Source organism: Lethenteron reissneri, unplaced genomic scaffold, assembly GCF_015708825.2.
Source record: "Lethenteron reissneri isolate LAM-NWPU_2019-01 unplaced genomic scaffold, ASM1570882v1 scaffold_417, whole genome shotgun sequence".
NCBI classification, from domain to species: Eukaryota; Metazoa; Chordata; class Hyperoartia; order Petromyzontiformes; family Petromyzontidae; genus Lethenteron; species Lethenteron reissneri.
Window position 1 is genome coordinate 3430 of NW_026891939.1, and position 22922 is coordinate 26351.

A 22922-nucleotide genomic window follows, 5' to 3' on the forward strand; every position below is an offset into this window, starting at 1 on the left:
ATGTCTCATAGTGTATGATGCCTTGTATAAAGGTGTCAGTTTTTGTACCAGTTGAAAGGGTAAAAACCTACTACTATATTTTGCCACTGGTAAAGGAGATGTCTCATAGTGTATGATGCCTTGTATAAAGGTGTCAGTTTTTGTACCAGTTGAAAGGGTAAAAACCTACTACTATATTTTGCCACCGGTAAAGGACATGTCTCATAGTGTATGATGCCTTGTATAAAGGTGTCAGTTTTTGTACCAGTTGAAAGGGCAACAACCTGTTACTACTGTGGCTACTTTGTTGTTGTTACGCTGCACGATGGTACCGACCGCCGGGACTGGTTTGCTACGGCCTTTGGAGCGGCCTTGCCAGTTTCGGCAGATCGGCTCAGGACCGCTGGATAATGTCGGATGATAACCGTGCGGTGCCGGCTAATCGATGATGATCGACGGTATCCCGAGGCAGCAGAAGAGCTCAACTCGGCGCGCGGCCAGCCGACGTGCCGTCTGAATCCGCGTCTCTCTTCTTGAATTCTCAGGTGGGCACGCTTCTGGCGAGCCGGTGGTCACAATGAGCTGGAACTTCCTGACGAGTTTGTTGGAGGAAATATCTTTGCACTCGACGTACCTGGGCAAGCTGTGGCTCACCACGTTCCTGATCTTGCGCATCATGCTGACGATCGTGGCGGGCGAATCCATCTACCACGACGAGCAGAGCTCGTTCATGTGCAACTCCCAACAGCCGGGCTGCACGAACATGTGCTACGACACCTTCGCTCCCCTGTCCTACGTGCGCTTCTGGATCTTTCAGATTATCACCGTGGCGACGCCAAGCATTCTCTACCTCGCCTTCGCCATACACAGGATACAGAGGTCTAGTGAAGTTACACTATGAGACATCTCCTTTACCAGTGGCAAATATAGTAGTAGGTTTTTACCCTTTCAACTGGTACAAAAACTGACACCTTTATACAAGGCATCATTTTGAGTTGTACGCCTTCTGGTGTCATCTGGTCCAACACCAATGGGGACTAGGCTCTAAAGAAAGCCGTCTCGGGTTTGGACCAATCAACTTCAAGGACAGTGCATATTATTATCATTATCAAAGTTGTTTATTTTTGTTTGCATTTTGACTACTTGTGTTGTGGTTATTGCAAACATGATACCTTGTATAAAGGTGTCAGTTTTTGTACCAGTTGAAAGGGTAAAACCTACTACTATATTTTGCCACTGGTAAAGGAGACATCTCATAGTGTAAATGCTTACCCCGAGCTCTCAATACTCTGATGGTGCGCTGTCTTTGAGTTGTACGCCTTCTGGTGTCATCTGGTCCAACACCAATGGAGACTAGGCTCTAAAGAAAGCCGTCTCGGGTTTGGACCAATCAACTTCAAGGACAGTGCATATTATTATCATTATCAAAGTTGTTTATTTTTGTTTGCATTTTGACTACTTGTGTTGTGGTTATTGCAAACATGATGCCTTGTATAAAGGTGTCAGTTTTTGTACCAGTTGAAAGGGTAAAAACCTACTACTAGGCCTAGTAAAGTTACAACGACGACGATAACGGCGATGTCCCCCAAAAAAACCTTAATTCTACTCTTTGTTCTTGCGAGAAGGAGATTTTTAACTTTTACTCCCGCTGTCGTTATCCGCAGGTCAGAAAGCTCGCGAGGCGACCAAGGAGGGGAGTTTGCCGACGAGGCCGGCGCCGGCGGCGGCGGCGGCGAGGTCAAGAAGAACGACTTTAGACGGCACGACGGGCGTCGCGCTATCAGGGCCGACGGCCTCATGTGGGCCTACGCGCTGCAGCTCGTCCTGCGCACGGTGGCCGAAGCGGGTTTCCTTCTGGGCCAGTACGTGATGTACGGCTTGGAGGTGATCCCCCGCTTTGTGTGCCCCCGCCGCTACCCCTGCGTCCACTTCGTCGACTGCTTCGTGTCGAGGCCCACGGAGAAGACCGTCTTCCTGCACGTCATGTACGCCGTGGGCTGCCTCAGCCTGGCTCTCGACCTGGCCGAGATGTGGCACCTGGGGATGGGCGCTCTCAGGGATCTGCTGCCGGGCAGCCGAGCCAAGCGCCGGCAACGGTATTTACAGCGCTATGAGACATCTCCTTTAGCAGTGGCAAAATATAGTGGTAGGTTTTTACCCTTTAAACTGGTACAAAAACTGACACCTTTATACAAGGCATTATACACTATGAGACATCTCCTTTACCAGTGGCAAAATATAGTAGTAGGTTTTTACCCTTTAAACTGGTACAAAACTGACACCTTTATACAAGGCATCATACACTATGAGACATCTCCTTTACCAGTGGCAAAATATAGTAGTAGGTTTTTACCTTTTAAACTGGTACAAAAACTGACACCTTTATACAAGGCATAATGTTTGCAATAACCACAACACAAGTAGTCAAAAGGCAAACAAAAAGAAACAACTCTGATAATGATAATAATATGCACTGTCCTTGAAGTTGTTTGGTCCACACCCGAGACCTTAGGCACTAGTGTTGCACAGGCCTTCAGTGGTGATGTTCTACAACTGCTACGGCTGCTAACTTCTGTTGCACAGGCCTTCAGTGGTGATGTTCTACAACTGCTACGGCTGCTAACTTCTGTTGCACAGGCCTTCAGTGGTGATGTTCTACAACTGCTACGGCTGCCAACCCATGTCACTAACTCCCTCCGCTGTCACTCGGATTCTTTCACGCGGCACTTGAAACTGGACGTGCGTCGTCGCTGCCGACACGTCAGTGGTCGCAGCCGTGTACCCGATACCTGTACCCTACAAGATACCCGGGTACCCGTACCCGGCCGGGTACGGGTAGCCGTTTGCGACCCTGGTGCGGCCGGGTACGGGTACGGGTAAGGAATCAAAACCCGTTTGCGACCTCTGCGACACGTTCGTTGCTCAGCCAGTGCCCTCATTCGACGGGAGGGCGCGCCGCGTGCCCGCACTTCGGCAGATCCCACTTGAAATTATTGGGGGGAGAGGAAAAATATCGCGGGCGGAAATGTCTCTCGCTATATTTTTTTTTTTGACCACGGTCATCGCATCGGATGCCGTTTGTTTTCACCGATAAAAAATATTCGATGACATCATGGGACCTCACGTCAGGTTTTTGAGATATCAAATATTGCATTTTCAATAAAAAGTGCATAAGAAAAATATTAAATAAATGTGGATATTTACTTAAAATTATATTGTAAACACACTATCCTAAAAATACAGCACCATATTTTAACACTAAAGCAGTCACTGACTCGCAACAACTTGCAATCATAAGTTTTTTTTTTTGTTAATTTCGGGTAAAATCAATGAAAATGGGGTATGCCGATAGCATAAAAAAAAATAGAGATGTGATAGAGCAAATCTGAGATCAGATTTGGAATCAGCACCCTGAAATTAGTCTAGAACAGCTGCAAAAGTCCAGGCCAGAAAAAAATGTTTTTTTTTGTTGACCAGTGTAATGATATTTCCATGCTGCTTTTTTTTGCTCATTTTGCAATGGGACAAAACACTTTCAACTCCGGTGTAGTGGAGCGAGGAGGCATAAGGCGGGCAGCCTCATGCCTCCTCAATCATCAGAATGAAGGTCAATGGAATTTATCTTTGATTTTGGGGGACAATTGTTCAGATTCCGACACAGCGGGAACTTTGGGCTACGGCTCGCTCTCGGGAACCTAACCCTTCCATAACCCAGGGGACCGTCTGCATCAGAGGTCGCAACCGGGTACCCGATACCCGTACCCTACCCGATACCCGGCTACCCGTACCCGGCCGGGTACGGGTAGCCGGGTAGCCGTTTGTGACCCTGGTGCGGCCGGGTACGGGTAGGTTGTGAGTCACTGGTGAGTCGCCGTTTGTCACTCATTTCGGGTAGGGTACGGGTAAGGAATCAAAACCCGTTTGCGACCTCTGGTCTGCATACACTTTGCCAAGACTAACGGTGAGCATTTAAAAACGCGCTGTTGTTGCTGTTGTCATCAACAGGATTGCGAAGGTCAATCCTCTTCCTCCTCGTCCTCCTCCTCCTCCCGACGCGGCCGAGACAGAGGAGGCCGCCCCCCGGCAGATGGCGATAACGGCGGCGGATGCGTTGCAGCTGCAAGGCTACCTGCGCGCGATAGAGCGGCGGCTGGACCTGACGATTTTCCAATCGCCCCGACGGGCCAGGGCAGTGTGGGGACACGGAGAGAGTGGAACAGGGAGAGGTGGGGGAGGCGGAGAGGGAGGACGGCGGGGGTCTCCGGCCTCACACTCGGCCGCGGTGGCCGTGAGCAGAAGCCCCCAAGTGCAGCCGGGCAAGAAACACGAAGCGGCGGCGGCAGCAGCAGAAGTGGAAGATTCCGGAGAAAAACAAGAAGAGGTCAAGGCCGCCTCTAGGAAGGGAAGGGCTGTCCGATCGGAGAAATATCTACGCATCTCAGTTTAAGTTTCATTACTCTTCGGTTCTTTCGGTAAAGTCCCGTAGGTGTGAATACATATTTTATTTTTCTTGGTTCTTTCGGTAAAGTCACGTAGAAGGGAAGTAATAAAATAATAAAAATATAACACAATGAAACAATAAAATATTGTGTTTTATTTTTATTATTTTATTACTTCCCTTCTACGTGACTTTACCGAAAGAACAAGAAGATGAATCCCTGCAGTCACGAAAGCTTTAAATCGAAATTTTTATTTTTGTTTTATTTTATTTCTACCCACGTGACTTTACCAAAGGAATCAAAGAGGATGGATTCCTGCAGCCACGAAAGCTTCAAATCGCCTTTTAAGTTTCCTGTTGCGAGTTTGACGCCGAGTTATTCACAAATAAAGGTCTTCTCTTTGGGGGGTCAGATCTCGCGTGAGTTGTGGATGTGTCGTTGAGCCCCCCACCACCCGGCATCAGCCTCCCACCACTACACTACTATACACTATTATACACTATACTTCTATACACTACACTACTATACACTACACTACTATACACTACACTACTATACACTACACTACTATACACTACACTACTATACACTACTCTAAACTACACATGACACTATACACTACACTATTATACACTACACTACTATACACTACACTATTATACACTATACACTACACTACTATACACTACACTATTATACACTATACACTACACTACTATACACTATACACTACACTACTATACACTATACACTACACTATTATACACTATACAACTATACACTATACACTACACTACTATACACTACACTATACACTACACTACTATACAGTACACTACTATACACTACACTATACTACACATGACACTATACACTACACTATACACTACACAACTATACACTACACTATACACTACAGTACTAAACAATACACTACTATACACTACACTACTATACACTAAACTACTATACACTACACTATACACTACAGTATCTTCTTGGTTTTTTCGGTAAAGTCATGTAGAAGGGAAATAATAAAATAATAAAAATAAACATAATAAAATAGTATTTTATTATATAATATTATTTTATAATGTTTTATTTTTATTATTTTATTTTTTCCCTTCTACGTGACTTTACCGAAAAAATCAAGAAGATGAATCCCTGCAGTCACGAAAGCTTTAAATCGAAATATAGACTACAGTAATATAGACTACACACTACACCACGTGACACGAGGGTGGGGGGAGGGGCTGTCACGTGCTGGGGGGGGGGTGGTTTTGAGGAGGGAGGCGATGCGAGCCAATCAGTGGGGGGTGCGCGTGTCACGTGATCAAAGGAATCGCTTTAGTAAACGATTCGCTTGCCCGCGAATCGATCTCCGTTGGATTCCAAGGAATCGACGTTTCAAGCCCGAGGCACTTTTCCGGATCGACTCGAAAAGGAGAATCGAAATCACGATTCACGATCCACAATGGCGGCGCTGGTCATGATGTCGGCAGCTGTTGACTAATCGCCTCCAGCCACTAGTACCACACGTACCACTAGTACTACACTACTACTACTACCACTAGTACCACACGTACCACTAGTACCACACGTACCACTAGTACTACACTACTACTAGTACCGCACGTACCACTAGTACCGCACGTACCACTAGTACAGCACGTACCACTAGTACCACTAGTACCACACGTACCACTACTACCACACGTACCACTACTACCGCACGTACCACTAGTACCGCACGTACCACTAGTACCACACGTACCACTAGTACCACTACTACCACACGTACCACTACTACCACACGTACCACTACTACCGCACGTACCACTACTACCACACGTACCACTAGTACCACTAGTACCACACGTACCACTAGTACCACACGTACCACTAGTACCGCACGTACCACTACTACCCACGCACTACTAGTACCGCACGTACCACTAGTACCACACGTACCACTACTACCACACGTACCACTACTACCACACGTACCACTAGTACCGCACGTACCACTAGTACCACACGTACCACTAGTACCACACGTACCACTAGTACCACTACTACCGCACGTACCACTACTACCACACGTACCACTAGTACCGCACGTACCACTAGTACCACACGTACCACTAGTACCACACATACCACTACTACCACACGTACCACTAGTACCACACGTACCACTAGTACCACTACTACCGCACGTACCACTACTAACGCACGTACCACTACTACCGCACGTACCACTACTACCACACGTACCACTACTACCACACGTACCACTACCACTACTACCACACGTACCACTAGTACCACACGTACCACTAGTACTGCACGTACCACTACTACCACACATACCACTACTACCACACGTACCACTAGTACCGCACGTACCACTAGTACCACACGTACCACTAGTACCACACGTACCACTAGTACTACACGTACCACTAGTACCACTAGTACCACTACTACCACTAGTACCACACGTACCACTAGTACCACACGTACCACTAGTACCACACGTACCACTAGTACCACACGTACCACTACTACCACTAGTACCACTACTACCACACGTACCACTACTACCACACGTACCACTACTACCGCACGTACCACTACTACCGCACGTACCACTACTACTGCACGTACCACTAGTACCGCACGTACCACACGTACCACTAGTACCACACGTACCACTAGTACCACTACTACCACTAGTACCACACGTACCACTAATACCACTAGTACCACACGTACCACTAGTACCACACGTACCACTAGTACCACACGTACCACTAGTGCCACTACTACCACACGTACCACTAGTACCACACGTACCACTACTACCACACGTACCACTACTACCACACGTACCACTACTACCGCACGTACCACTAGTACCGCACGTACTACTACCGCACGTACCACTACTACCGCACGTACCACTAGTACCACACGTACCACTAGTACCGCACGTACCACACGTACCACTAGTACCACACGTACCACACGTACCACACGTACCACTAGTACCACACGTACCACTAGTACCACACGTACCACACGTACCACTAGTGCCACTACTACCACACGTACCACTAGTACCACACGTACCACTAGTACCACACGTACCACTAGTACCACTAGTACCACACGTACCACACGTACCACTAGTGCCACTACTACCACACGTACCACTAGTACCACACGTACCACAACTACCACACGTACCACTACTACCGCACGTACCACTACTACCGCACGTACCACTACTACCACACGTACCACTACCGCACGTACCACTACTACCATACGTACCACTACTACCACACGTACCACTACTACCACACGTACCACTACTACCGCACGTACCACTACCGCACGTACCACTACTACCACACGTACCACTACTACCACACGTACCACTACTACCCACGTACCACTACTATCGCACGTACCACTACTACCGCACGTACCACTACTACCGCACGTACCACACGTACCACTAGTACCACACGTACCACTAGTACACACGTACCACTAGTGCCACTACTACCACACGTACCACTAGTACCACACGTACCACTAGTACCACACGTACCACTAGTACCACTACTACCACACGTACCACTACTACCACACGTACCACTACTACCACACGTACTACTACCGCACGTACCACTAGTACCACACGTACCACTACTACCACACGTACCACTACTACCACACGTACCACTACTACCACACGTACTACTACCGCACGTACCACTAGTACCACTACTACCACACGTACCACTAGTACCACACGTACCACTACTACCACACGTACCACTACTACCCACGTACCACTACTACCACACGTACCACTACTACCACACGTACCACTAGTAGTAGTACAACTAGTACCACACGTACCACTAGTAGTAGTAGTACTACAACTACCACTACTACCATACGTACCGGCGACGGCCGCTGGAAAAGCCGGCGCCGCTGACGGGCGCAGAGCCCCCGGGCACGGCGATCGACGGGCCGGCGGTGGTGGTGGTGGGGTTCCGTTGAAGGCTCCGCGGTCGGGCTGACGGCAGCGCCGAACCCAGAGAGAGAGACACGGCGAAGGGTCCCCCTCAGGGAGTGATGTAGGATCACCCTCAGCGGGGGCCGATACCGTTGGCTGCCATCGGAGCAGAAACCGCGCAAAAATCCCCTAGGCCCAGCGGTAGAATCCCCGAGGCTCTAAAATGGCCGTGCCTTTCAGACAATGGCCTCACTCCCGTGAGCTCTGAAATCTTATTTTCAGCCCTAAGGCTGTGACTCCCACATTTAAGCACGAGTGTGGAGATGATTGTGTTCTCTAAGTAATAATTCTAAAGCAATTTTACTCAATTCCTAGTAATTTGCGTGTGCGTGGATTCCGTCGCGATATAGAATGTTTCCTCTGAGACAAATTCGAAATGTAAAAACATGCTTGAGTATTGCAATTACGTTTTCATTTTAAACAATTGTATCGTCTGTTAGCATGTGTATTGTTGCAGTGTCACCTTGAAAGTATGCTTGAATTCCAACCCCTATACGTCACAAAGTTTTGAACATGTACTTGTTATCGCATGTAAATGTACAATTTTATAATTCTGACAAGATTGTTGGCTTGTGTTGCCACTGCTCCTCTGTCACCGTGTTTTTTCGCAGTAATTTGTACACTGACATCACTGCGTGACAATAAATGTGCGGTCTCTTTTCAGGGCTTGGTGTTGCAATGCCACATTCCCCAAATTAGAAGTGGATAAACTCAACAATCCCCAAATGAGACGCGGATAACCAGAGTTTACCCGTATTTAGTAGCCTAACACATGGCGATTAGCGTGGTTGACTACGTACGGTGTGAAAGACGCTCAGCATACAGAGAGACATGAAGCTATTGTGAAACCCAATGGTGTTATTTTCACTCACATCACGATGTGATACATCAATGTTGTCAGACTTAAATAAAATTTCATTATATGTGTAGAGGAGTAAAATGGGGACGTGACGTCAGGTGTGCCGTTCAGTGCGATGACGTCACGTCTCCTAGGAGCACACTCTTAAAGTGAGTGCTCCTAATCTCAGCTTGTTACCTGTATAAAAGACACCTGTTCACAGAAGCAATCAATCAGATTCCAAACTCTCCACCATGGCCAAGACCAAAGATGCTCAGCATGCAGAAAGACACGAAGCTATTGTGAAACCCAATTGTGTTATTCCTTTTCACTCACATCACGATGTGATACATCAAGGTGGTCAGACTTAAATCAAATTTCATTATATGCATGAATGTGCTGTATCTCAATGGGGGCCTCATTGTTAAAGGTCATAAAGCAATAAATAAATCGCAAAGATCCGTGATACATTCTAGATTTGAAGCTTTCGTGGCTGCAAGGATTCATATTCTTTGTTTTTTTCGGTAAAGTCACGTAGGTAAAAATTAATAAAAGTAAAATAAAAATCACAACGTTTCGGAGGCAACACAAGCTTCCGTCTTCAGGTGGAACCGTCGTGATTTTTATTTTATTTTACTTTTATTAATAAAAAATTTTTACCTACGTGACTTTACCGAAAAAACCCAAAGATTATGACTATCCGTGATACAGTTCAAATCAATTCCATTAACACTTATAATGAATCCCAGCGACCTCAGACGGTTGAACAAAAGGCAGAAATTATATTAAAGCTCGTTAATAAATAATGCAATGAAATGGGTGGGTGGGTGTGATGATTACATTAAACAAACTCGCCAAACTCATTGCACGAACACCGCCCCGTGCGATGTAAAGCACACAGACAGGGGAGTGACATCCTCTTTTTATTACACGCTTTTATTTAACTCACTCAGTCTGTTGTATCCTCCAAAAAACATCTTCTCTAATAACTCAAATTTTACCCACTTCCCAAAGTGCTATCGACTGCAAACTTGAAATACATACGTCATACTGATGACAACACGATATTCTATCATAAAACATCCAAAACACATTTTTAAACATTTTACACGCTTTTATGTAACTCACTCAGTCTGTTGTATCCTCCAAAAAACGTCTTCTCCAACTCATAATTTTACCCACTTCCCAATGTGCTATCGACTGCAAACTTGAAATATCTACGTCATACTGATGACAACACGATATTCTATCATAAAACATCCAAAACATATTTTTAAACATTTTACACGCTTTTATGTAACTCACTCAGTCTGTTGTATCCTCCAAAAAACGTCTTCTCCAACTCATAATTTTACCCACTTCCCAATGTGCTATCGACTGCAAACTTGAAATATCTACGTCATACTGATGACAACACGATATTCTATCATAAAACATCCAAAACATATTTTTAAAACATTTTACACGCTTTTATGTCACTCACTCCGTCGGTTGTTGTATCCTCAAATCTTGAAACTCACTTTTAACCGTCTTCACAATGTCGTATCGACTGCAAACTTGGCATAGGTACGTCATACCGATGACAATACTATATTCTATCATTAAACATAACTTCAACATCCGCGAAGCTCCTTCTCAAGATGTGAAATATTCGGTGCCCTTGGCAGCTTTGCATCCCGGGTGAGCGCGCAATCTCCATTTCGCCCCCGCCCCATCAGGCGAAGTTCCAGTTGATTTTGTCGAGTCGAGGCTGAGAAGTCGAGAGACCACGAGGGAGTTGCGTTTGTCGGAGCGAGCGGCGGCCCCGATGTTCCCCAAAAATACGACAGCTTTATTGAGATACCCGATAAGCTCGTCCCTAGCTACCGACAGGCCATGTGACCATTCAGAAGAACTCGCAGAGCATTACAGGACTCCTCATTTATCCACGAGATTATAACATCGGAGGGGAACCACGGTGGATAGATGTTGATTACCTCTCCTGGTGTACAGGAGGTCGTGGGTTTGATCTCGACCCTGACGACGCCTGCTGCTGTATGTTTGGAGTTTGAGTGTCTCTCATCATCATGGTGGCTAGCAGATGTTGATTACCTCGCCTGGTGTACAGGAGGTCGTGGGTTTGATCTCGACCCTGACAACGCCTGCTGCTGTATGTTTGGAGTTTGAGTGTCTCTCATCATCATGGTGGCTAGCAGATGTTGACTATCTCGCCTGGTGTACAGGAGGTTGTGGGTTTGATCTCGACCCTGACGACGCCTGCTGCTGTATGTTTGGAGTTTGAGTGTCTCTCATCATCATGGTGGCTAGCAGATGTTGATTACCTCGCCTGGTGTACAGGAGGTCGTGGGTTTGATCTCGACCCTGACGACGCCTGCTGCTGTATGTTTGGAGTTTGAGTGTCTCTCATCATCATGGTGGCTAGCAGATGTTGACTATCTCGCCTGGTGTACAGGTGGTCGTGGGTTTGATCTCGACCCTGAAGACGCCTGCTGCTGTATGTTTGAAGTTTGAGTGTCTCTCATCATCATGGTGGCTAGCAGATGTTGACTATCTCGTCTGGTGTACAGGAGGTTGTGGGTTTGATCTCGACCCTGACGACGCCTGCTGCTGTATGTTTGGAGTTTGAGTGTCTCTCATCATCATGGTGGCTGGAAGATGTTGACTATCTCACCTGGTGTACAGGAGGTTGTGGGTTTGATCTCGACCCTGACGACGCCTGCTGCTGTGTTTGGAGTTTGAGTGTCTCTCATCATCATGGTGGCTAGCAGATGTTGACTATCTCGCCTGGTGTACAGGAGGTCGTGGGTTTGATCTCGACCCTGACGACGCCTGCTGCTGTATATTTGGAGTTTGCGCATCTCTCTCCCCATGGTTGTGTGGATTTTTTTTCACGGCACCCTCCGGCTTTTCCCCTCCATGTGCATTGGCCGCTGCTATAAAAGTCCACGTGATAAGCCACCTCATTCGGCGAGGTCGCTTTCGGAAAAAAAGACCTCTATCTCAGTGGGCCTTGCCTGGTGAAATATATAGTAAACAGTTAGTAAGTCACATGACCAAGACGTACAATTCCGCAGGCTGCAATTGACAAGACCCAGGGGGTTGGCAGCCTGACGCGTCGGAGCTGCATGCGGCCCTTTAAGGACTGCTTTGTGACGTCATTCATCACGTGCATTGAGGCTCTTTAAGGACTGCTTTGTGGCGTCATTCATCACGTGCATTGAGGCTCTTTAAGGACTGCTTTGTGACGTCATTCATCACGTGCATTGAGGCTCTTTAAGGACTGCTTTGTGACGTCATTCACCACGTGCATTGAGGCTCTTTAAGGGTTGCTTTGTGATGTCATTCATCACGTGCATTGAGGCTCTTTAAGGACTGCTTTGTGACGTCATTCATCACGTGCATTGAGGCCCTTTAAGGACTGCTTTGTGACGTCATTCATGACGTGCATTGAGGCCCTTTAAGGGCTGCTTTGTGACGTCATTCATCACGTGCATTGAGGCTCTTTAAGGGTTGCTTTGTGACGTCATTCATCACGTGCATTGAGGCCCTTTAAGGGTTGCTTTGTGACGTCATTCATCACGTGCATTGAGGTACAGTTCTCGCAATCATCCATAAGTTGAGTTTTGCCGGGAGAAAAGCGCCGAGTAGTTAAGACTTGAGTTCTTGCCGAGGCAGACTTAAGTATCGCTGAAAGTTTTCCTCGACGCTTTTTCATTTTCGAGTCACTTGCAGAATAAAGGACTTGGAGAAGTCGTACTGCACTGAGCTAAGAGTTGTGAGCTGAGACGTGGAACAGGTGGAGATTTGAGTCGTCGCACACCGATAGAGTGCCCGAGCGACAGGCTGTAAAAGTTGTTGGTTAAGCCCAGTGACTTGACGTTGTATTTGGTGGAGAGGCCAGGGGAGAGGGGGGGGGGGTCACGTGCAGGCTGCTGCTACAGGCAGCGTGCTGGGCCCGACACGCCGCGTTTGAATGTTGAAGCGAGATTCATCGATGTCGTCACGATTGACAATACAAACCCCTAGACAACTAGAGAGCCAGTAACAAGTCGCGATACACTTTGTGCACAATCGAAAATAATCATAAACATACATATTAGTCAAGAATATAAATCACAACAATAATACTCTTTGGTTCTTTCGGTAGTCACGTAGGTATAAAATAAAATGTGTTGCGCCCGAAACGTGACTTTACTGAAAGAACCAAAGAGTATGGATTCTTGCAGTCACGAAAACTTCAAATAACAATAATAACACACACAACAAACACGTTTTTGTAATGACACATCTAACATTACATTGCACAATCAACATTTCTGAAAACTTTCGAATTTTCACAATGCAATTATGAAAATTACAATGGGTCTCTGTGGGAGTCTATGGGTCTCTGTATGATGAGTTTACGGGTCTTTGTGTCTATGGGTGTTTGTGAATCTATGGGTCTCTGTGTGACGAGTCGATGGTCTCTGTGGTGAGTCTATGGGTCTCTGTATGAGTCTATGGGTCTCTAAATGATGAGTCTATGGGTCTCTGTGGTGAGCCTATGGGTCTCTGTATGAGTCTATGGGTCTGAGTATATGGGTCTCTGTATGACGAGTCTATGGCTCTTGTGTCTATGGGTCTCTAAATGATGAGTCTATGGATTTGTGTGATTAGTCTATGAATATCTGCGTGATGAATCTATTGGTCTGCGTTATGAGTCTATGGGTCTCTTTGTGAGTCTATGGGTCTCTGTATGAGTCTATGGGTCTGTGAGTATATGGGTCTCTGTATGACGAGTCTATGGCTCTGCGTGAGTCTATGGGTCTCTAAATGATGAGTCTATGGATTTGTGTGATTAGTCTATGGGTATCTGCATGATGAATCTATTGGTCTGCGTTATGAGTCTATGGGTCTCTTTGTGAGTCCATGGGTCTCTGTGTGAGTCTATGTGTATGTGTGATTAGTCTATGGGTATCTGCGTGATGAATCTATTGGTCTGTGTGACAAGTCTATGGGTCTCTTTGTGAGTCTATGGGTCTCTGTGTGAGTCTAAGGGTATGTGTGATTAGTCTATGGGTATCTGCGTGATGAATCTATTGGTCTGCGTTATGAGTCTATGGGTCTCTTTGTGAGCCTATGGGTCTCTATGTTACATTATACACTAGTGAGTGGGTGGGTGGCCAGCAATACGGCTGAACGCATTTGTCTCCCTAGGGGGCAATGTTTACAAACCGCACCAGGTATACAGTATATATACTTATATTTACGCGATTTATAAGTCCCCCCCCCAAAAAAAAAAGAAAACGGCGCACAAATGGATCCCTGGAATATGGCCAAAGTCCTTTTCCAGTTTACTAAACACATTATTTTTCCCCGCTAATGCCGACCAAGCTAAATGACCCCTTTTTCAGAAGCGACGGGGTCATCACAAGCGACAATCTCTATTTTCATCCTCCTGCTTCACGCAGACTCCATCCACCAGGAGGTCGCCACCTGGAGTCGAACCCTGACCTTCACGCTTCACCGTTGTCTCTTCTTCACACTTCACCATCACTCCTGGCCACGTAGCGAAGTTGTCATTTTCTTCCGATTCTTGTTTTATGAAAGATGGACTCATGGGAGCAGCACTTTGACCATCGCAAGTAGATTTCACCCTCTCATGGACCTTCTCATGGATCCCTGGAATGTGGCCAAAGTCCTTTTCCAGTTCACTAGACAAACACATTTTTTTTTTCCCGGTAATGCCAACCAAGCTGAAATGACCCCTTTTTCAAAAGCAACGGGGTCATCACAAGTGATAATCTCGATTCTCATCCTCCTTCTTCAAGCCGACTCCATCCACCAGGTCGCCACCTGGAGTCGAACCCTGACCTTCACGCTTCACCGTTGTCTCTTCTTCACACTTCACCATCACTCCTGGCCACGTAGCGAAGTTGTAATTTTCTTCCGGTTCTTGTTTTATGCGAGATGGACTCATGGGAGCAGCACTTTGACCATCGCAAGTAGATTTCACCCTCTCATGGATCTTCTCATGCTTCTTTCGTTGTCCTGAATCAATAAACCCTTTCCCACACACGGTGCACTTGAATGGCTTCTCGCCCGTGTGCTTTCTCTGATGAATCCGAAGATAGTTTGAGTAGACAAATGCCTTCATGCACACGGTGCACTTGTAGGGCTTCTCACCCGTGTGTGTTCTCTGATGATTTTGAGGAGTTTCTATACGGCTAAATGCCTTCATGCACACAGTGCACTTGTAGGGCTTCTCACCCGTGTGCGTTCTCTGGTGAACGCGAAAATATGATGAATGTACAAATGTTTTCTCGCAGATGGCGCACTTGAATGGCTTTTCCCCCGTGTGTGTTCTCTGATGATATTTTAAATATTGTAAACGAGCAAATGCCTTCCCACACGTGGTGCACTTGAATGGTTTTCGCCCGTGTGTGTTCTCTCATGCAGCTTGAAGTGTCCAGTGTGATCCGTGCTGTAGGCACACCGGTCGCATTGATGCCTTTTAGCACGGGGCTCTGTTGAGGGCTTCTCCATGCGATCGACTCTGCAAATATACCTTACACTTAATTTGGAGCTTTCGTGACTGCAGGAATTATTCTTTGGTTCTTTCGGTAAAGTCACGTATAAAGATAAAATAATAACTTAAATTAAATACTAGCATACAAAAGTTTTGATTGCAACACAAGCAATCATCATCAGGTATAAATTAAATAGAAACACAAATCTAGTATACTTAGAAATGTAATCTAATATAACAGAGAGTCGGATAACATAACAGTCAACACCCTATCTGGTTGAGAGATTAAATCTCTCTTTCAAATTTAGCATTCTCAGGAAGAACGTAATCAACCAGGTAGGGTGTTGACTGTTATGTTATCCGACTCCCTGTTGTATTACATTACATTTCTAAGTATACTAGATTTGTTTTTCTATTTAATTCATACCTGATGATGATTGCTTGTGTCCCAATCGAAACGTCGTATGCTAGTATTTAATTCAATTTAATATTTTATCTTTATATGTGACTTTACCGAAAGAACCAAAGAATTATACCTTACGCGTTACACACAACATGAAATCGACTGCAGATATAGCTTACACGTTACAACATGCACACACGCACTACAGAGACATCCCCCGTGTGCAGGGAGCCCCCCCCCCTGCATCCCTCCTCCCTGGCTCCTCCCCCTTCTCACCCTACTATATAAGAGCGTGTCACTAAGAGTTCCCTGCTCACGGCAGTGATTGTGCTCTGGTTGTCCCACCTGATGACGGAAGCTTGTGTTGCCTCCGAAACGTCGTGATTGAATTATTTTCATATTCTTGGTTCTTTCGGTAAAGTCACGGAGAAGGGAAATAATAAAATAAAACTATAAATATATGATAGCTTGTGTTGCAGTCGAAACGTCATGAGAATTTTAATTGTTTTATATTTATATTATTTTATTATTTCCCTTCTATGTGACTTTACCTAAAGAACCAAAGAGTATACATCTCCAGATATTAAGAGAAAAGTTATTTCATTCGTGAATGATATTATTTCTTGTTAGCCTTGTAAAAAATACATTTTATTATATCTTTTTCATCTACGTGACTTTACCTAAAGAACCAAAGAGTATAGACCTCCAGATATTAAGAGAAAAGTAATTTCATTCGTGAATGATGAATATTATTTCTTGTTAGCCTTGTAAAAAATACATTTTATTATATTTTGTTCATCTACGTGACTTTACCTAAAGAACCAAAGAGTATTGACCTCCAGAGATTAAGTGAAAAGTAATTTCATTCGTGAATGATGAATTTTATTTCTTGTTAGCCTTATTAAAAAAAACATTTTTTCATCTATGTGACTTTACCTAAAGAACCAATAAAAACAGATGTTATTATAATTTGTAATAATTAAATAATAATAAAATTCTCATTATTTTTACTAATTAAAGAATTATAAAGATATTAAGAGAAAAGTAAAAAATAAAAACATTTTATTATTTTTCTTTAACTTTGTTTTCCTTTTGTAAATATTACTGGGGGGGGGGGGGGGGGCACAGCATCTTGTAGTACAGGGGCCTACACAATCTTAATCCGGCCTTGCCCATGTGCAGCCTTCATTGTGTTGGGGCAGTGAGTGAGAGTGGGATTGTCAGTGTGTGAGTGTAAGTTTGTCAGTGTGTGTGAGATTGTCAGTGAGTGTGAGATTGTGAGTGTGTGAGTGAGTGTGAGATTGTCAGTGTGTGAGAGTGAGATTGTCAGTGAGTGTGGGATTGTCAGTGTGTGAGAGTGAGTGATTGTGAGATAGTGAGTGTGAGATAGTGAGTGAGTGTGTCAGTGTGAGTGTGTGTGAGATAGTGAGTGTGTGAGTGAGTGTGAGATTGTCAGTGTGTGAGTGTGAGAGTGAGTGAGATAGTGAGTGTGTGAGAGTGAGTGAGTGATTGTGAGATAGTGAGTGTGAGATAGTGAGTGTGTGAGTGTGTCAGTGTGAATGTGTCAGAGTGAGAGTGTAAGTGTGTAAGAGTGTGAGAGATAGTGAGTGAGAGTGTGTGAGTGAGTGTGAGATTGTCAGTGTGTGCGTGTGTGAGATTGTGAGTGAGTGAGTCAGTGTGTGAGATAGTGTGTGAGAGTGTAAGAGTGAGTGTCATTGTGAGTGAGATACTGAGTGAGATTGTGAGCTTGTGAGAGAGTGAGATTGAGTGTGAGTGTGGTGAGTGAGTGTGAGATTGTGAGTGAGTGTGTAAGAGTGAGTGTGAGTGATTGAGATAGTGAGTGTGAGATTGTGAGTGCGTGATTGTGAGTGTGAGTGAAATAGTGAGTGAGAGTGAGTGAGAGTGAAATAGTGAGTGAGAGTGTAAGAGTTTAAGAGTGAGTGATAGTGAGTGAGAGTGTGTAAGTGTGAGTGAGAGTGAGTGTGTCAGTGAGAGATAGTGAGTGAGAGTGAGTGAGAGATTGTCAGAGTGAGTGTAAGTGTGTAAGAGTGAGAGATTGTGAGATAGTGAGTGAGAGTGTGAGTGTGTAAGTGTGAGTGAGTGTAAGAGTGTGAGTAAGAGTGAGTGTAAGTGTGTAAGAGCTAGTGAGTGAGAATGTGAGTGTGTGAGAGTGAGTGAGATTGTGAGTAAGAGTGTGTGAGAGTGAGTGAGATTGTGAGTGTGTAAGTGTGAGATAGTGAGTGTGTAAGTGTGTAAGAGTGAGTTAGTGAGTGATTGTGGTGACACTGACCGCTGTCGAATCGCCGTCATGGTCGAGGCCGCCATCTTGTCCCCCTCACGACTCTAAAATGGCCGCCAGCGAGGAGGGGGAGGAGCCAGAAAATTTGGCGGGAAAACAAACCGCCGCGTCACGTGACAGGCGAGACACTCAACTGTGATTGGCTCCAAGGCGGAGAGAGATTTTTTTTTATTTTTTAGAGGAAAACTTTTTTGTACCGTACGTACGACTAATTACTAAACTCGCCATCAACACTAAACACTCGCGTTGGCATTCGAGCGATCTACATAAACAAAGTGAAAAATGTATTGGTTATGTAAATTATCAGAAATCTCATACAGTATAAGGTACATAAAAATGACCCAAATGAGATGTTGACTGGTAATTACATCTCAAACACAGCTGTCAACAGTGACAGAGCATGCTTGCCAACAAGGGCATTCAACTAATTTTGATAACGTGGAAGTGTTATGCAGAAGCGAATTATTACTGGCCAAGACTAATTAGAGAATCAATCGAAATTGAGAAAAATACAAATAATTTCAACCGCTGTGATAGCTACAGAGTCAGCACAGCCTGGAAGCGCTTGCAGGGGATTACACTTTATATATTGGTGCTTATCCTCAGAGCCACGAGTGGAAATTTCGCATTCCTACGGTGGATCAAATGATGTTTAGTCCGATCAATAATTCCCAATGGGTAGTTCATCAACTGTTGCACTGTTGCATAGTGCAGCAGTGGCCAATTGCATTCCTACGGTGGATCAAATGATGTTTAGTCCGATCAATAATTCCCAATGGGTAGTTCATCAACTGTTGCATAGTGCAGCAGTGGCCAATCACATTCCTACGGTGGATCAAATGATGTTTAGTCCGATCAATAATTCCCAATGGGTAGTTCATCAACTGTTGCACTGTTGCATAGTGCAGCAGTGGCCAATCGCATTCCTACGGTGGATCAAATGATGTTTAGTCCGATCAATAATTCCCAATGGGTAGTTCATCAACTGTTGCACTGTTGCATAGTGCAGCAGTGGCCAATCGCATTCCTACGGTGGATCAAATGATGTTTAGTCCGATCAATAATTCCCAATGGGTAGTTCATCAACTGTTGCACTGTTGCATAGTGCAGCAGTGGCCAATCGCATTCCTACGGTGGATCAAATGATGTTTAGTCCGATCAATAATTCCCAATGGGTAGTTCATCAACTGTTGCACTGTTGCATAGTGCAGCAGTGGCCAATCGCATTCCTACGGTGGATCAAATGATGTTTAGTCCGATCAATAATTCCCAATGGGTAGTTCATCAACTGTTGCACTGTTGCATAGTGCAGCAGTGGCCAATCGCATTCCTACGGTGGATCAAATGATGTTTAGTCCGATCAATAATTTCCAATAGGTAGTTCATCAACTGTTGCACTTTGGCAAGAGTGCAGAAGCTGGGCAATCGCGAGGCTGCGAATCCAGATCTTGGTCACGGAATGACTCGACTTTTACAGGGTCAATACATCGGGAAGCATCTTTTTAAAATCCTTTATATAAAGTTCACTTGCTTGCTTGCTTAGGACCGTGCAAATCTTTCGGTCGTGTTTTAACCCACTCCCCGTGATCCAATCGAGCTGACATTTTGCACAGACTCGTTGTGCGTGACAATTAATGTTCGTGAAATTTTTTTTCACAAATTTTACACTTTTTAGGGAATTTTTTTAAAAATATTTCATTACCAATTGCTTAATGCTGCCATGCAATCATCTGACCCATAGGTGGCAGCCATCTCAAGCCAGAGGACGAGAGGACTCTAGTAGTCGCCACACATATAAAGGATTTATAGTGAAAAACTTTGTTTTTACGGGTTTACTTGTTTAAATCCTTTATATTAAGTTCGCTTGCTTGCTTAGGACCGTGCAAATCTTTCGGTCGTTTTTTAACCCACTTCCCGTGATCCAATCGAGCTGACATTTTCCACACAGACTCGTTGTGCGTGACAATTAATGTTTGTGAAATTTTTTTCCCAAAATTTTACACTTTTTAGGACAAAAATATTATATTTAATTACCAATTGCTTAATGGTGCCATGCAATCATCTGACCCATAAGTGACAGCCATCTCAAGCCAGAGAACGAGAGGACTCTAGTAGCCGCCACACATATAAAGGATTTATCGTGAAAAACTTTGTTTTTACGGGTTCATTTTTTGGTGGTGAAGTCAGCAGCGGTTGTACTTGAGGAAGACTTAGCCCCTGTCGTGGGATGGCTGCGATGCCCACCGCTCGCTCAGTGCCGTCAACACATCGGGGTGGGAAACCTTTTGTGACCGTTTGAAAGAAGTTTCAGGTCGTAGAATCGGACACAGCGCCCGGTGGCTGGGGCACAGATTGCCCATCAAAAAGTTGTAATTTTAAAAATCATCTCTCGGGGGGGTCGATAAAGCGAGTACTACTTTGTGGAAAGCAAACAGAGGTTGTCCTGTACCGGTGTTTTTCACTCATTCTCATAGGGGGGGACCACTTTCGCCATGAAGGCATCATCAGTGTGGTGAGGGCCGCCACACGCTTGAAACCATTTGGGATTTCGACAGCAGCATGATTGGGGGGGGGGGGGGGTGTGTTTTCACATTTGCGTCATGTCGCTGGTGGCCTTGCGATGAAGAAGTCTGCGGCCTATACAATACACCCACCCTGCTGCTGCTGTGGCAATGTGCACATGTCCCACCACCGACTCACAGCTCTGCAGGCACATGATGTATCTATTGTTTTGAATTATTATTAGATGGGACACTGCCCCAGAGGTCGCAAACGGGTTTTGTTTCCTTACCCGTACCTGGCCGCACCAGGGTCGCGAACGGCTACCCGTACCCGGTCGGGTACGGGTAGCCGGGTATCGGGTAGGGTACGGGTATCGGGTACCCGGTTGCGACCTCTGCACTGCCCCAACGCTCATTCGAGTGCAACAATCACACTAGCCTTGAACGTGGGCTGACTCACAGAGCCGCGCTGTGAGCACCCCACGGCCCCCAGTCAAAGTCGCTCTAACCACGACGCTTCGAGCCGGTGAGCACCCGGGTGAGGGTTGACAATCAACACCTGGGGGTGGTGTGAAGAGAACGAGGTGGGTCCGTGCAGTGGCTCGTTCGTCGAGGGCGAGACTAAGCTGTCTCGGGTGTGGACCAATCAACTTCAAGGACAGTGGATACACTATCAGAGTTGTGTGTTTTGTTTGCATTCTGACTGCAGGTATTGTGGTCTATGCAAACATGGCAACATGTAAAAAAGGTGTCAGTTTTGTTGCCAGATAGAAGGGTACAAAAAACAATTCTATTTTTTACTGGCAAATGAGGTTCTGTGGGGGTCGCTAGCCCCCGAGATCCCTCCCTCGATAACGCTAACGGCCGGGCTAGCATCATCAATCGCCCCCCCGCTGCTAAGCGAACCGCTGCTAAGTTCCTCACCTATGGTGTGGGAGCCGTCGCCCGCGGATTCCCCTCCACCGCGGGTCCGCGTAATGGGCATGGTTAATTACCGATTAGTATTCTGCCCCTCTCTACTATGATACTTCCCTTTCCTAATCGCGCGCCTGCAACCCACGCGGGGCGAACGCACGCACGCCCACACACACGCCGCTCCGCGCACTCCAACTCAACTCACGTTATACTCGCGCACCTGTATCACACACGGAGCGAACACACGCGACACCCACTCTCTCACCGCTCTGCGCAGCGCTCCCCCGAGGCGAGCCGCAGCACCACAGAATCACTGCGTACCCACGCGCAACCCGCGCGCTCAGCTCCGCGCAGCGCTCACTCACGTGGCGAACCACTGTGCACACAGCGCACCCACACGCTCACACCGCACGACAAGATCACGCGAGACCACGCTTCGCTATTAATGATTTATTATATGCTACCTGCGAATTGATGTGGAATCAGTGAGTCGACGAGGCTGGCCTATTCCACTAAACCTGTACCTATTCCCTATTTATCGGCTTACGATACCCTACTTCACCTCCCCACTCACTGCTTGGTGCCCGCGGAGGTTCGCTGCTCTCTGCGCTAACAGCGTACCTCGATGCGTCGCACGGACGTCCGGGTCGCTGGCTGGAAGTCCTGCTGGTCCGCTGGCCTGGAGAGAAGGGGCTATTTTCCCTCTGCGCCCCTCTATTTATCCTCCCTACCTCAAAGGGGATGCTGCGCTAAACAATGGGCTCGCGATCCTCTGGCACGCGCACGGCGGTTCTGGGCGCTGTTGATATGCTAATCAGTGTGCCGCGTGCAAGGCGTAAATCCTACTTAATCCCTTACCCTCCCTAACAATGGGGCCTGCGCGCTCAAGCGCAATTATCCCAACCCTCCATGACTATGCGCAACAGCCCCTGTGACCCCGCTAT

The 22922-nt window shown here is 46.1% G+C and overlaps 1 protein-coding gene and 1 pseudogene across 1 annotated transcript in view; one reads left to right on the plus strand and one right to left on the minus strand.

Annotated features, from left to right (window-relative positions):
* Positions 1-556: 556 nt before the first annotated feature.
* LOC133339825 (gap junction gamma-1 protein-like) lies at positions 557-8518 on the plus strand (annotated as a pseudogene).
* Positions 8519-13118: 4600 nt separating this feature from the next.
* LOC133339824 (zinc finger E-box-binding homeobox 2-like) overlaps positions 13119-22922 on the minus strand; it is a 37450-nt gene continuing 27646 nt past the window's right edge. Inside the window, exon 8 of the mRNA XM_061547962.1 lies at positions 13119-13132. Coding sequence (XP_061403946.1) covers positions 13119-13132 — 14 coding nt within the window. The remainder of the gene's footprint in view (positions 13133-22922) is intronic.